Source organism: Aythya marila (genome assembly GCF_965140915.1).
Source record: "Aythya marila genome assembly, chromosome: 11".
NCBI lineage: Eukaryota > Metazoa > Chordata > Aves > Anseriformes > Anatidae > Aythya > Aythya marila.
Window position 1 is genome coordinate 8,964,965 of NC_139052.1, and position 15,108 is coordinate 8,980,072.

The 15,108-nt window shown below is 63.1% G+C and overlaps 1 protein-coding gene across 3 annotated transcripts in view; it reads right to left on the reverse strand.

Annotated features, from left to right (window-relative positions):
- LINGO1 (leucine rich repeat and Ig domain containing 1) overlaps positions 1 to 15,108 on the reverse strand; it is a 47,121-nt gene that overhangs the window by 3,117 nt on the left and 28,896 nt on the right. Inside the window, exons 1-2 of one of the 3 annotated variants that reach the window (XM_082769630.1) lie at positions 11,003 to 11,020; positions 10,559 to 10,800 (exon numbers count right to left, since the gene is read on the reverse strand). The exons of 1 other annotated variant lie outside the window; for it this stretch is intronic. In XM_082769630.1, coding sequence (XP_082625756.1) covers positions 10,559 to 10,717 — 159 coding nt within the window. In that variant the 5' untranslated portion in view covers positions 10,718 to 10,800; positions 11,003 to 11,020. Of the gene's footprint in view, positions 1 to 10,558; positions 10,801 to 11,002; positions 11,037 to 15,108 lie in introns of those variants that run through there. One more of the 3 variants, XM_082769631.1, reaches the window with a different exon arrangement.

A 15,108-nucleotide genomic window follows, 5' to 3' on the forward strand; every position in this document is an offset into this window, starting at 1 on the left:
AATGAACCCAAAAAGCCACCCAAACCCTAACGTGCCAGAGTGAGCCAAGGGGGGGTGTGTGACCGTGTGCAGGACTCGTGCACGCTGTCAGCATGTGTACAAAAAGGGGATCGCAGGTCACAGTACGTGGGCACGGGAAGCGCACCCCTAATACAGGGCCGCCTCGCACCACACCTCGGGGTCCTGGGCACGCTTTGTGCACCCCTATACAAGGGGCCGTTGTGTGCCACACCCCTGGACTCCAACACTTTTCTCCCTCAAAGAAATCAGTGTTTCTTTGCAAGGAGCCAGGAGCAAAGATGTTGGAAAGGCCATAAAGGTTTCCGCGCACATGGCGTTGGAACCCGCCAGCCCTTGGCACACCAGGCGGCCACAGAGCTGAGTATGGACTGCAAAGGGGCTGCTGTGACCATCGTGGTGCCTCCTGGCCTGGGGCTGGGGCTGGGACACGCTGGGGACAAGTGCTGGGAGGGATGGCAGCACTGCTGGCACTGAGCAAAGGGCTCCTGTCAGGGGTCCCCCCGGGCAGTGCGGTGCTGGCGGCTCTGCTGCGTGCCCGCAGCCTGCCCTGGCTGCTGCGTCTCAAAAACCAATTCCCGCTGCTCGCAGGCGTGCTGAGAAAGCCATCAAAGAAAGCAAAACAACTGCTTGCAAAACAAAACACAGGCCACGGGGCTTAATTACACCCGGGCTGCGAAGACTTGAGCTCATCGGGCTGGCAGCCGGCCCTATCTGGGCACGCTTTGCTGAAATCTCACCTCTGCCCTCGGGTGCAGCCACACGTGGGGCCCTGCTGGGCACAGGGGAGCTGGGGCCCTGCTGCAGCCCCCCTGGCACGACCCCCTCCCAGATCTGCCCCAGGCCAACTTGTGCCTCCCCCCCGGGGCAGGGAAGAGGGCGCAGTGCACATAAATCAGCGTGGCTGCTTGGCCACTGGGTGAATTACACCAGCTCTGACCCCGCTCCTAAACCCCCCGCACGCTGCTCTGGCTGGGGGGCACCGAATGGACGCGTCGTGCCGAGCCGAGCCATACCATGCCCGAGGCACTGCTGGCCTGGCTGCCGCTGGGATGCCAATGGCAGTGGATGCCAGGCAAGCAGCTGATGAATGAAGTGCAGTCGTCAGGTTGTTAACGACTAGACAACCCCACCTGCATGGAATTAAAGTCTAGACACCCTTCACATGTTAGTAGTGCTCAGCTAAATTTAAATCTGTGATGAATGCAGTCCCTGAGAAAAGCAGCTGAAATCTTAATGGCCAGAGTCAGTGAGCGCTGGGGGAGAAAGACGAGGAATAAATCCTGAAAAATTCTGGGCTAAGGAGAGCTTTGAAGCCCTCCCGTATCCCCCTGGGTGTTCCAGAGGCCTCAGTGGTGGCTGGCAAGAGGCGCCCGTCTAAAAACAACTGATAAATGGCCGGGTTTTGGTGGCCAGGCACACTCAGCAGCACCAGCTGGGCTCAGACCAGGGCAGGGCTGGCCCCGGCTGCCCTGAGTGGGTTCGGGCACGTTCACGAGGCCAACGCTGGGGCAAGGGCTTGGTGTCGGCGGGCAGGAGAAGCCCACGACCGCCTGCAGGGTACAGGGAGGTGGTGGAGATGGAGCCTCAGCACGGGCTTTGCGAAATGTGAAGCCTCCCACATTTGCTCTGAGGCAGACCATGAGCCCTGCCTGCCCTTGGAGCTGCTGAGCCCCCTGCTCCCGGGTGCCAGCCCTGGTCAGGATCAGGCCTGATGGCTGTGATACAGAGGCCAGGACAGGCTGGGGAGAGCTGCAGCCCTCTGGCGTGAATGTGGCTCTCATTTCTCACATAGATAAATAAAAAAGAATCAATAAGAAAGGAGCAGCAGCTGGCCTCGCTGGTGTTAGGCAACAACTGGATCAGTGCAAACCAAAGGAAAATCTGCCCAGAGCCACGGCAGCGGGTGCCCACCCTCACCACCCTGTTGTCTGCAGATGAGAGCTCCAAATTCTGCACGAGGGCAGCAGTTGGGCATGCCGGGGCCGCGCTGCCTCGCTGCTACACGTGGCAGGACCCGCTGGGAGCAGCAATGCTGTCCTGGGACCCTGCCTAACCAAGGACGGTGCCGGAGGGAGCCCAGGACAGCACCGGGGCTGCCCCTGAGGCTGTGGGGTCCCTCCTGCCCCGAGGGGCTGGCAGTGCCCTCCGCCACCCCCAGGCTCCCTGCAGGGTGCCCGGTGCTCACCGCGGTGACGGCAATCGAGTGGCAAAAATCCCCGCGTCAGCGCTAACCCCACCTGGCCGCCATAAATCACCGCGCGGGGACGCTCACCCTTCAACCAGATGCTTTCGAGAGCAGCAGGCGACCGCAGGCGATTGAGGACGAAGCAAGGCCAAGCCCCGGGGCCCTGCAGGGCTCTGAGGGGCAGAGCTGGGCCGGGGGCCGTGCGCCCACCCTGACTGAGCCGTGGTGCTGTGGGGTGGTCCCGGCACCACCGGGATGCTGCACGGGCACGGTACGGGCACAGGCAGCCCCCAGCTCACCCTGTCTCCGTACCACTGGCTTTCCACAAAGCCTTAGAGCCTGTGCTCGCCTCTAAGCCGCTCCAGCTAAATCAAATTTTATTGAACTTGACTACATTTTAGAGATAAAGACTCCAGGTTTACAAATAAATATTTAACAACCTTTCCTGCTGCTAAAAGAGTTGCTTATCCAGACCCCGGGCTCCGCACTAAGTGTTCCTGTAGCTATCTGCAAAGCAGCAAAACAAAGGGAGAGGCTTTAATTTGCCAAACACGTTCGTGCCTATTTCCGCCTCGCTCCATCATTCCCTCTGCGTCCAGCGTGCATTTGCAGGCCTTTTTTCTTCTCTCTCCCTCCTCCCCACCCTTCCCTCCTGCTCTTTCCCCACTCAGCACAGGTTCTGGCACCAGCTGTGCCCCTCACGGTGCCGGGAAGGCCAGGGGATGGGAGCAGGGCCAGACCCCACGGCACCAAGGGGTGGCTTCCTTCTCCCTACACATGGGCAGAAAGGAACCAGGGGGAGACCCTAAAGCAAGCCCCATCAGGCAGAGCACGGTGCTGAGCCTGGGGGCTCCCCAGTCCTGCTGGCTTAGGGACCCTACGAGGCTCCCTGTAGCTCCGTGCTCCTTCGAGGCTGCCAGGATTGGGGCAGAGCCTGCCCTAGGACACAGGAGCAATGGGAACCTGCCTTCGTTAGGGGCTGGGTTGCTAACGAAGGGCATGGAGGCGGTGCCCCTGTCCCGGCCTGACCCCAGCTCCTGCAGGGGCCGCACAAAGCGCGGGGAGAGGGGTGGGAGCGGGGCAGGGGCTGGAGCCGCGTGCAGGGCCCCTGGTGCTGCGGGGGGACGCGAGCACGGGGCACGGCGCTCGGCCTGCCCAAGTATCTGCTTTCAGCTGCTCCCAGACGGAGCCTGGAATAGGTGTGCTGCAACCCGATCCGCTGCCGCAGTTGCTCCGAGGCTGTAAATGAGCACCAAAGAGGCTGTAAATGAGCACCAAGAAGGATTCAAGATGCAAATCCCCTTCCGGCACTGACCGCCTGGCTGACACCCAGCCCGCGGGGCGGCTGCGCAAAGGAGGGCCCTTACAGCGATGGCTCTGCCACCCAAAATGTGGCTCTGCCACCCGAAATTCAGGGGCCCCAGTACCATGGGGGGGTGAGGTGAGGGACAGGGACTCATCAAGGCAAAGGGCAGAAAAGCCGGGGATGTGCAGGGAAGGCTGAGGTGGAGAAGAGTTCTGTGGTGGGCTGAGGGACCAAGGGGGTGGTTTTGCCCCAGCCAGCTGCTGGTCCTGGATCTGCTTGGCTCCACAGATGCGAATCCCTGGGGGATGTACAGCGATGGCCCAGAGCCAGCCTGGGGAAAGGTTTTCAGGCCTGTTACTGGAGCAGGGCGGTGGGAAGGAGATCCCAGGCATCTCTGCAGGACACCGAAGCCCAGGGCAGATTTTGCTGAGGCTGTCTGGCTGCAATCGCAGCCGTGCCAGAGCTGCTCACCCCCACTCACACCTCTGCTCCCTCATTTTTAAAGGCCTTTTCTCTCTCTCTCTTTGGCTGCCCACGCTTCAGTGACCCATCAGCAAAGAAAACATCCTGACAAGGGATCAATAAGTAATTGCGAAGGCAGCTGTGGACATCATGGGCGTGCAAAGCCCTGAGCTAGCAGGAGATAAATGTGGACGGGAAGGGTGCAGAGCTCCAGGGAGCTCGGGCTGCGAGCCAGCCACGCTCCCCTGCTCGTGGACCACTGGTTAAAGGCTTCCCATGGCAGGCAAGTGCCGGAGCGCTGCGTTTGCTGGGGGAGCATCTCCTGAGGGCCAGCCTTGGGTCTCCTGCTCTGCATTCCTCAGCCTGGGTCGGCAGGAGGATGGTGCATGGCTGCAGCCAGCTGGGAAGGACGTGCAGCAGCTGGCTGAATGGGGCTTCTCCTTTTCTTTTTGCTTTATTTCAGCAAATCTCCTCGCTGAGAGGCCGGTCTCTGCAGATATCAGGTCACCAGGGTGTTTTGGGGTTCAGCTGAAGGCAGCCAGCTCAGTGAGTACCTGAGTGACAAGGGAGCACGGGGCAGAGGGCATCCAGCGCAGCACAAGCGTCTCTGTGGGTGTTCTTTCATCCCTGCACATGGCCGTGAAAGAAGGATGGAAAAAGGCAGCGTTTTCCTAGGACTATGGAAACTGGAGAGGTGAAGGAAAGGTCTACCAAGAGAGCATCTTCTGGGAGAGGTGCCAGGGTCACGGTGACATTGTGAAGGCATCTCCCGTGCTCCACCTCGGCGTGCAAAGGCCCTTCTGGGGACAGTGGGGTCAGCTGGAGCCCAGGCCACCATCCTGCTCCCGATCCTACGGGGACAAGCCCACCGTCTCCTCCCAGTGCAGCCCCAGGAGCCGCCCCCCACGAGGCTTGGCTTTCCCAGGAACAGGCCCCAGCAGCACCCAAACGCTTCCCACGCAGCCCAGGAGCGCTCCAAGGAGCAGGGCCATGCTGGTAGCTTTGGGGCTGGAGGTCCTGCTCAGCCACCAGCTCCTCACCCTGCCACCGTGCCCCAGCTCAGGGGAGGAAAGTTGGGGCTGAAGGGCCACGCGCTGCGCGGCTGCAGCAACCGGGGAGCGGGGAGCGCATCCCGAGCCCGGGCAGCACGCGGCGCCACTGCTGCCGGAGACTGCGGGCACATCCGTTCGGTGATTCATTTAAGGTCAGCCTGTACCTACAGCACCGCTTCTGTTCCCACGCCTCAGCCCTAAAATACCCCGGCAGCCAGCGCAATATCCTAAAAACAGGTCGATCTGGAGCACCGCGCCGTTCCCTGGGAACCTTTCGGATAATAGCCGGAGGACTTCAGAGGACACAAACCCCGCAGCTCCTTTGACTCCCGGGAAACCTGCTGCTTTGCCTCCGTGTAGGACTGGCCCTGATATTTTTACAGCGTTGCCTAAAATAAGTGGCCTCAAAGCTTTCCAGCTGACCGCGGAGGAGCCTGGGGAAGCTCGCTCTGTGACAAGCGGGATGAGCGGCACGGCGCAACGAGGGCACACGTGGGCAGGGGCACGGCTGCACTGCGAGAGCCGAAAGCCCCGGTCCTCTCCATCCACCTCCTGCCTGGACCCCTTCCCACAAGCCACATCTCTGCCTCTCTCCCTTATTCTGGCTTCGTTCACGCAGTAACAAATGTAGCGCCGCAGGAATTTCCAGAGAGAAGCGGAGAAAAAAGGGAGCAAAAGCAAGCATGAGCGATGGCGAGCGTGGCGAGAAAATTCCTCTTCCAGCCCGGCTTTCCCTGTGCTGGTTTTACACGTATAATTTTCTTCTTTCCCCCGTTCTTGCTTGTTTGATTTTTGCATTATTTATGGCTTGTCTTCAGGGCCTCCGTTTGTTGTTATTGTTTCATTCAACAATAAAATAGATTAGATAAAAACAAACAGCGCTGAGCCGCGGCTGAGCCCACCGGTCCTGCAGTCAGCGGTGCCGCGGGCGGGCGAGTGGCCAGCAGCACCCGCTGGCCCGGGATGAGGGCTGGATCCACACACGGGCACCGAGGTGTACAGCAGGGCTGGGATTTGGGCTGCAGGTGCTGCCAGCCCCACAGACGCGTCCTTCCCAGGTACAGGGGCATGCACAAAGCTCCGGGGTCACAGCAACACACCCAGACCTCAGGCCTGCTCCGAGCAAGAAGGAAAATGCTGGTTGAAAGGAGAACCCCAGGTTATTTTTAGGGCGATTCCAGGAAATCCAACATTTCAGTTTCACTGGTGAAGCTGTCTCGAGTCCGCTGGCACTGCCTGTGGATGCTGCGCCGTGCAATCCCAGCCCCGGGTGCTTTGGGATGCTGGGCAGGGGGGATCAGCTCCGTCCTAAAGGGAAGGGCTCGGTGCAAGGCACGCAGCACAGCCCCGTGGCTGCACAGCAGCTGGAGCAGGGGCAAAAAGCCCGGTGGGTTTAATGCCTTTAATGAGGGCTGCAAGGCTTCCTGCAGCCTCTGCTGTGCCATGGGGAACCTCACCAGTCCCTGGCCTTGTGGGCACAGAGCAAAAGGAGCGACCCACCACGGTGACGGGGTGCCCCCCGCTGCCCTCGGCTGCTTTGGGGTTGTTTTGTTTTGTTTTTCTTGAGCTGCAAGAGATGCTTTCCGCCCCTTCCTCCTTCTCCCCGTGGTGATGATAATAACACAGAGACTGCACTCGGGGCTGCATGCGAGAACAAAAGTAATCACGTGGCCACACGGTGCCTAGAAATTAAATCGGAAACGCAAGGCCAGGGTTTCCATTTCGGTTCAGCCTCTGCATCGTTTCCCATTGAAAAGGAGCAGCAGCCGAGCACACGGCAGTTTAATGGCAGCACCTAATGGCAGCAAAATCCCCGGCTTCCCGGAGCAAACCGGAGCTCGAGCCCAGGGCAGCTGCGGCTCCGAGGGGCTCCCCGGGCAGCTCGGCGCCGAGGCCCTGCCTCCTGCCCTTCGCCTGGCTCTGGTGGCACACGTTTCTTTGCAGCACATCCGAGGCTGGAGCTCAGCTCCTCCACATAACCCTGGTGGGCTCCTCGGGGCTGCCCCAGCCCTGGGGGTGTTGGGGAAGGGACGGGTTGGGGTGCCCGAGGGATGGAGGTGTGCCCAGGTGAGGCCTGAAGGGAGGCCCCAGCCCGGTGGGGGCTCCAAACGTGCTCAGACTTTGCTTGGTGCCCCCCGCGTGCCTCCGAGGCCTGCGCCCGTCCTTCCCCATCTCGCACCCGGCGCCTCCGATCTCAACAAGGAGCCGGAAGATCGGAGCACGTCAAAATATTTCTGCTTCTCCCTCCTGCGCGAATTCCCCATCGGAGACCAATCCAATTAAGGTGCTGGTTATGAAATTAACCGTAATTACAAGAGCGATATTTAACGTTTTGCATTCTGATGAAGAAACGGAACGGAAATGATGAAAAAAAAGCCAATAATGGTGGGTGCTACCGAGACAGCTACGAACAACGCAGGGCGGCGGGGGAGGAAAGGAACCGAGGTGCCAGGGTGCTCTGGCTCACCCTCGGTGCTGTCCCCAGCCCGGGACACTAACCCTGGCCCTGTGACGAGGGACACGGAGCTTCATGGGGCAGCCCTTGCCATGACACAGGAGTCCCACGGGGCCGTCAGGTGGCAGAGGGAATGCCTGGGGAGAACAGGGGCGCGGTGGGTGCAGCTCCACGCAGCCGGCACAGCGGGGTCACAGGGAGCGGGGACACGTGGCAGAGGCACGGAAAAATCTCTCCGTGCAGCCATTCCCCTCCGCAAGCTCCAATTTTTCCTCCCCCAGGTGGAGAGAGGGGGAGGGGGGGGCGGAAAATTGACTTGGAAGAAAATTGAGGCCATGGCCTCCAGTTGCTTTCTCCCTTTATTTCTCTTGGGTTGTTTGATTTGAGTTAAGCATTCGTAGCCCTCTTCTCCCTCCTCCCAGCCTCCCCCCGTGGCTGACAAGCTGTGCTGGCTCTTTTCCCACCAAGAGCCATTTCTGCTCCTGCTAGGACAAACCCCACTCCCTCTGCTTCCCGACAGACAAGGGAGGACAGCCTCCGACCCAGGGCCCTGGATGCACCCAGCCCTCCAGGAGCCACACATCTCGACCTGTGCCCTCCTCCCACCGTGCCGGGTGAGGGGATGGGTGGGCACGGAACGGGGATCGGGCGAATTTGGAGGAGCTTGGGGGCACTACATGGTGCCCCAGCCCAGGGACACCGAGGAGCGAGGCCCTCCAAGGGGTGAGGCTCTCCAAGGAGCGAGGCTCTCCAAGCTCTGGAGGCTCTGCCCCGCACGGCCTCTGTCCCCACACACCCTGCCAACCACTCAGCCTAACGTGGGGCAAGGCCAGACCCTGGCTCTCAGCTTTGCCTTTGGCCTCCCGTGGCCGCATGTGGTGCTCCAAGCCAAGGCCATCTACCTCTGGTCCATGGCACAGCCACCGTGCCCAAAGGGACAGGTGGGGACACCGAGCCCACACCAGCTTGGAAGGATCCAACGTGGCCAAGCCCCAGCTCCGCTGACCTTCCCCAGTGCCAGCAGTGCCCGAGCAAACTCCCCACGGGCCACAAGCCAAATGGGGACGAGGAGCAGCCGGGCTCCGGTGCCCCAGGGACAGCGGCTCCCACAGGTGACACAAAAAGCCTCTCTCCAGGAATTTCCACCCTGGTGGGGTCCCAGAAGGGGTGGCACAGTCACATTTCCCACCAGCACCTTCGCAGAGACGTGCCCCTGGCAAACCCACCCTCCCCAGCCCGACGGCGCTGCCCCCCGGGGCCGTCACCCCCCGGCCACCCCGGGCACTGCCACGGCACCCGGCGGGGTCCCCTAACCCTCCCCGAGCCACGACGGGCGCCGGTGTGCTTCACAAGGCAGCGGCTGTAATTACACAATAATTACACCGTAATCGTGGCGTTATTATAAAGTGATTTATCAAGCCCTGAAATTGCAGCTCAAGTTACAGGATTTTACACTTGTTACGCGCATCGAGCAGGGTAAACTCCGGCGTCATTACGGGACTGTATTAAGCAGGAAACTAAAAGAATAATAAGTCGTTCAGTCATGCTGTTAACCTGCCAGTGATATGAAACAGTGGTAATTAGAGGTATCGCGGAGTAATTGCGTTAGGGGTGTAGAATAACTGCCGCACGGTACGGTGTTACTGAAGTGCAGCCATCCGCTGACAGATTAATCCCAAAAAAAAAAGGTTTGGCGGGTCTGAGTCCCCGGAGAGGAGAGGAGAGGAGAGGAGAGGAGAGGAGAGGAGAGGAGAGGAGAGGAGAGGAGAGGAGAGGAGAGGAGAGGAGAGGAGAGGAGAGGAGAGGAGAGGAGAGGAGAGGAGAGGAGAGGAGAGGAGAGGAGAGGAGAGGAGAGGAGAGGAGAGGAGAGGAGAGGAGAGGAGAGGAGGAGGCCTGGTTACGGGGAAAATGGCCCCAGCATGCCTGTGGAAAGGCACGGATGCTCAGCCCTGGGATGCATTTCTCTCTCAGCCTCGCTCTCCGCTCTCGCTAAGCTCAGAGCACCGAGCCCACTGCTTGCCGTGGCACCACACTGCTGGCTGAGCCAGGAGCCAGGAGCGGGAGGCGAGGAGGCAGAGCCAGCCCAGGCAGCTCCTGCTGCTGGGACGGGCAGGGGCTGAGCAGGGCTCCCTGCATGGGGCAGGCTTGGGGCATTTGGGGCAGGCTCGGGGCATTTGGGGCAGGCTCGGGGCAGTGCTGGCCATTTGCACCTGGGAGAGGGGCAGGAGAGGTTTGAAGCCGGGGACAGAGGATGCTGCGGTGTGGGGCTGAGCAGTGACACGGGGCTGGGGGCTGCCTTTGGGGTGGGCAGCCCTGGGGGCACGCAGGCGGGTGTGAAGGTCAGCTCGGCGCTGCTCAAGGCGGCGGCACGGGGAGCTGAGGGTTAAGGCTGGGACGCGAGGAAGGGACATCAGAGCCCACGCCGAGGTGCTGCAGAGCAGGGGGAGATGGAGGGAGGAAGGGAAAGGAGCAGATCTGCTGAGAGGGGCTGCCCAGGACGCTTTGCCCCCAGTCCTGTGGCCCCGGGGAGCAGCGGGGACGGGGTCTGGTGTGGCCGGGCACCGCCGGGCAGGGCTGGCCGAGCCCCGGCTCCGCGATCCGGCACGAACCAGGGCGAGGGGTGAGCGATGACCGCGGGTGCCCAGGCTCACGCCCGCCCTCACCGAGCCTCCCTCCCGCTGGAAATCACTTCCACAGCCCCGGCAGGGGCAACCCCGGCACCTGGAGCACCGCGCGCCCCTGCCCTTCGCTCCGGGCTATGCCCACTGCCAAGGCGCAAGGTGAAAATCCCCACACCCTCAAGGCAGCAGCAGGAGCAACAAGCGCTGCCCGGGAGGGCTCCCCGGCCGGCCAGCAGGCTCCCTGCCATCCTCCCAACCCCTCCTGCCCCGAGAAGCCCCTTCAACATCCACCCCTTCTTCTTCTGCCGGGCACAACCCCTGCTGGCAGCCCCTTGCTGCCTCCCCTCTCATTTTCCCGTGCCGGAGGCTGAGCCCAGACGGGGAGGGGGGGGTCCCTCAGCGGCTCCCCCAAAATCCTAGGGGTCCATCGTCCACCCAGCCGCCCGGCTCACCTACCTGCAGGCTGGGGGGCTGGTGCCGGCGGGGGGCAGCCCCCCTTGGCCGAACTGCCCCCCATGGCTCCCGGCTGGGGGCTGGGAGCTCGCCCTGCCCGGGTGAAGCCCTCGGTGCCCGGGTGCGCGGGGTGCCCGGCAGAGGGGCAGCCTCCTCCGGCATCAACCTCGCCGGCCCTGCTGGGGGGGCTCCGGGGAGCCCTGGCAGGCAGCGCCGTGCCCCAGCTGAATACGGGATCCGCTCGGCTAGCGGGGAGGAGGAGGGAGAAGAGGAGGAGGAGGAGGAGGAAGAGGAGCAGGAGGAGGAGGCTGCCTCAGCAGGAGGATGCGGCGCAGGGCGAGGCAGCCCCGGGTGGCCGGGGCAGGGCGCGGGGCCGGGGGGAAGCAGGGGCCGTGCCGAGCCGAGCCGCGCCGCCGGCCCCCCGGGCGGCCTCCCCATCCCTCTTACCTGCATCTCATCCTCGCCGCCGGTCTCCTTCGGTCCGAAATGGCATCTCCCCCGGCCCCCCCCCACCTCCTCCTCCTCCTCCTCCTCCTCCTCCTCCGCCACAGCCTCCACCTGCAGTAACGCAGCTCCCCCTCTCCGCAGCGCCGGCACGGGCAGGAGGCGCACGGGCGGCGGAGGCGCTCCCGGGGTCCGCCCGGCTCCCGGCCCCCCCCGGCTCCCGCTGGCCGCTCCGGGGCCACCCTAGGGACCCCCGGGGGCCGGCGGCCTCCCCTCCGCGCCCGGCGGCCGGCGGCCGGGGGAGGCGGCGGTGCTGCGGGGCGGCATGGCCCGGGTGCGCTGCCGCCGGCCGAGGCTGCTGCGGGGAGCCCGGCTGCGAGGCAGCCCCGGCTGCCGGCCCCCGCCTCCCCTCCGGGAGGAGCCGCCGGGGGGAGCGGAGCGGGGCGGTGCGGGGCCGGGAGCTGCCTCCAGTCCCCTCCTCCCGCAGCCTCGCTGCGGGCTGCGAGGCCGGGCTGCGCTTCGGGGAGGAGGGGGAGAGGCGCGGGGATGCGCCCCGGACACGGGGAGGGCCGTGCCGGTGGTGCCCATCGCGGCTTTCTGCCCCCCAGCCTTCACGGCGCTCCCCACGCTCTGTGGGGTAAGGGCTGCGGGGCACGGGGGGGGCCCGGGGCGGGTCTGAGCGCTGCTGACCCCAAGGGTCCCAGTTCAGAGCATCCCGAACCGGCCCCATCGCACCCGGGGCTTTCTGAGCTCAGCCCCCCTCCAAAAGGGAGGCTGATTTCCCCAGCACCCTCAGGAGGTTTGCCCACTGCCGGCTCTCCCATCGGAGGCTGGTTTCTCCGGCAGAAATGGGCACAAACTTTGCTTCTCCTGTGCACTTTCCCCTCCTGCTCCCTTTCAGTGGGGCTCTGGGGTGCTTCCCGCTCCATCCTGCTCCTGCCGGCCCTACAGAGCTGCTGGCAAGGCGGGTCGGGGAGCTGCACGGGGAGCCAGCAGCGAGGCTGGTGCGTTGGCACGGGCTGAGGCTCCACGTCCCCACACCAGCCCCGTGAGCCTTCCCTTGGCCGCCTCTCCCAGCCAGTGGGAGCTTTTGAGGAAGAGGACGGCTTGGCCTTCCTCCACGAGCCGTCTAACAAGCCCAGGGGTGGAGACTCCCGTGCAGACAACACCCCGGGCAGCCTCCATCTCTCCTTGGCCTCTCCCGCCTGAGCTGTGCCCACCATGGGGCACGGGGCCCTGAGCAAACTCCGGGCTGGGAGCAAACCCCGGGCAGCGTGAGCCTCCCCGGAGCCCGCAGGGGAGGTCGCAGCCATCCTCCTGCTCAGCACCCGCCAGCTTGGGGATAAACAAAGGCTGGGCACCGGGAGCTCGCCAGCTGAGGGCTGAATCACTCCTCCCGCAGCACCTCGCACGCTGCTGCCCACTCGCTGCCGGTGTGCGTGCCCTGCTCCTGCCATCCAGGAAACCCAGCCTGGGTTTCCAAAAAGGCCCGGCGAGCGCGGTGTGCAGGCAGGGCTGGGCGAGAGCCCTGCTATTCGCTGCCGGGAAGCAGGGGGCCTCCCAAGACCATCTTTCGGCAGCCGTCCCCACCCCGGCGTGGTGGCGAGGGACCACGGGGGACTCGGCGCAGGAGCCCTGAGCCGCTTTTCCCCTCGCAACTCCAAAAAACATTTGGGTGTCCATCTGCGGGGGGCTCGCCCCTCGCACAGATGCTCCAGCTCCTTGCCACTGCGATCACCCGGGTGAGGACGGGCCGCAGATGGTTCCTGCTGCTGGCAGGGGGCTGGGAGCTGCGCCAGCCTCCCCCCTGCAAGGGGCTGCGAGCCCCTGCCCGGGCAGCAGGACGCGGGGCTGCCCTGCCAGGGGGCCACCTGGGGCGAGCTCTGATGTCCCCCAGCAGCATCCCACCTGGTTTGGGCACCCGTGCCCAGGAATCCCAGGGAAGGTTGGGAAAGGGCTGAGCTGGCGGGGGGAGATGGGTTTTAATTACTGCCATTATTCTTATAGTTCCCTTTCTTTTCAAATGTTCACACTTTTGTCGTAACAAGCTGAGCTGAGAAAATACGCACAAATGCCAGGCTGAGATAGGATGTACCACACCTTGAAGTGCTGCCAGCAGCGGCTCTGGGAACGCCAGATCTGCTGCCTGCCCCTCCAGCCTCCTCCCTCCACCCGCAGGGACAGAGACCTGCATTTCTCACAAGCCCGGATGGCAAACGGCTCCTCAACCCCACCCGGCATGAAGTAGCCCTGGAGAAGGCTGCTGTAGCCTCCTGGCTGCTCGGGACACGGAGGGGAAGGCAAGCCGGGTGTCTCGTGCCCAAGGGGGGCTGCGAGCACCCAGCCCTGTGGGTACGGGCAGGGGAAAAACCTGCTGGCAGGTCTCGGGAGCCTGCTTCCCCGCAGGCGGTGACATTTTGGGGTGCGTGGGGGGCGGTGGGCTGAAGGGGCACGGCAGGATGTGCCTGCTCCCCCGTCCCCGCGGCCATCTGGATGTGTGCTGCTGCCACCTCGCAGCGGGCTGAGTCAGTCCAGTGGCTTCTCATTATCAGCTGGAGGGAGTCCAAATTCTGCGGCGTGCGCCTGCTCCCGAGCAAAACTGAGGATCGTTATCAAGTATTATCATCATGGTTTCTCTCCGTACTGCCTTGTACCGCCCCTTGCCCTGGCCAGCTGATTGATTTGGAGCACAAGGAGGCGGCTGTACCAAAAATCCTCCGGCCGGCAGCTGCCTACTCAGGATGGCAGCACCGGGAGGCACCCAACGTCACCGCTGTCCCCACGAGCAGCCTCGCTGGGAGGCCCGAGAGAGAGGCCACGTGCCCTGAGGCGAGCCTGGCTCGAGTGCCCGACAGCCCGCTGCCCTGCCCAGCAGCCCCAACGTGCCATGGAAAAGGCTGCGTTACATCCCTCAGCTCATTGACACACATCCAGGAGGTATTAATAATATCAAGCATCTCAGCGTCTATTGTAGCCCACATCCAGGAGATGAAAGATAATTTCTGGGACAAGGAAGTTATGACAGTGACAGCTTTTTAACAGCCTGGCGTAAGAATAGGAGCTGCACAATGGGACAAAGCAATGATTAAAGATCCCTGCACAAAGGAGAGAGGGCTGGCAGACCACAGAGGACATCAGAGTCGTGCCAAAAAAGTCCGTGCCGGATGAGGAGAACTGTGGGGGGGTGAGGGAGGTCCCGCTGGGCTGACTCACAAACGCCTGGCTGCTGGCAGAGCGGGGTCAGGGTGCTTGGAGGGGGTGAAGGAGGCTCCTCACCTCCGTGCCTGCTAGGGGCTTGGCCCTGCCCAGTGTGCCAGGCACAGACGGGCATGGTGCAGCCAGGACGGGGCCGTGTGGGCGATGCTGGGCAGCTGGGGAGGGAGCTGCTGGAGGCTGGGGCAGGTGAGGGAGGGCAGGGGCAGGGCGAGGGGCAGCCAGAGCCCCAGAAGCGGAGGCACCCAGCACCCGCAGCCCCCTGGCAGCGTTGGCATTAGGGACATTCGGCGTTCCTTTGCACACATCCACGCTCCCCTAATGCACGCCGCACATGTAAACAGCTGCCTGGTGACATTTGCACGCCCAATTACACCTGTGTATCATTGATTTACATGCACAGTTGGAGAGCAATTAAAACACTGAAGCCTGCTTCGCACTTTCCCACAGCCACCACGGGGCCAAGCCCTGGCCCCGGCCCCGGGGCTGGCGCCTTTCGCTTCTCCCTCCCCTGCTCGCCGTGCGGGGAGCCCTGGCTGCAGCGGTGCCGCGCGGGCTGGGACTGTGCTGGTGCCGCTGGTCGGCGGCGACCCTCAGAGCAGCTCGCTGTGTGCTCGGCTCCCTCAGAAGTGGACTGGCCGCCTTCCAAAAGGGATTAAAAGCAGGGAGTGAGAAACATTAAAGCTCGCGTAATTACGTGCAAAAAGCCCCTTAATAATTTATAGAGGGAGCGGGTAAATATCTGCGTGCCTTACTCGAGCGCGGCTCGCTGTCCCGCTTGGCTAGCACCCAGGGCGCACGCATCACAGCCCTCATCCGGGAGGCCACCTTGCCATTAATACCTTTCATAAATTATTGAATTTATAAAGAGGAAAGCAGGTGTCATGTCACTCTGA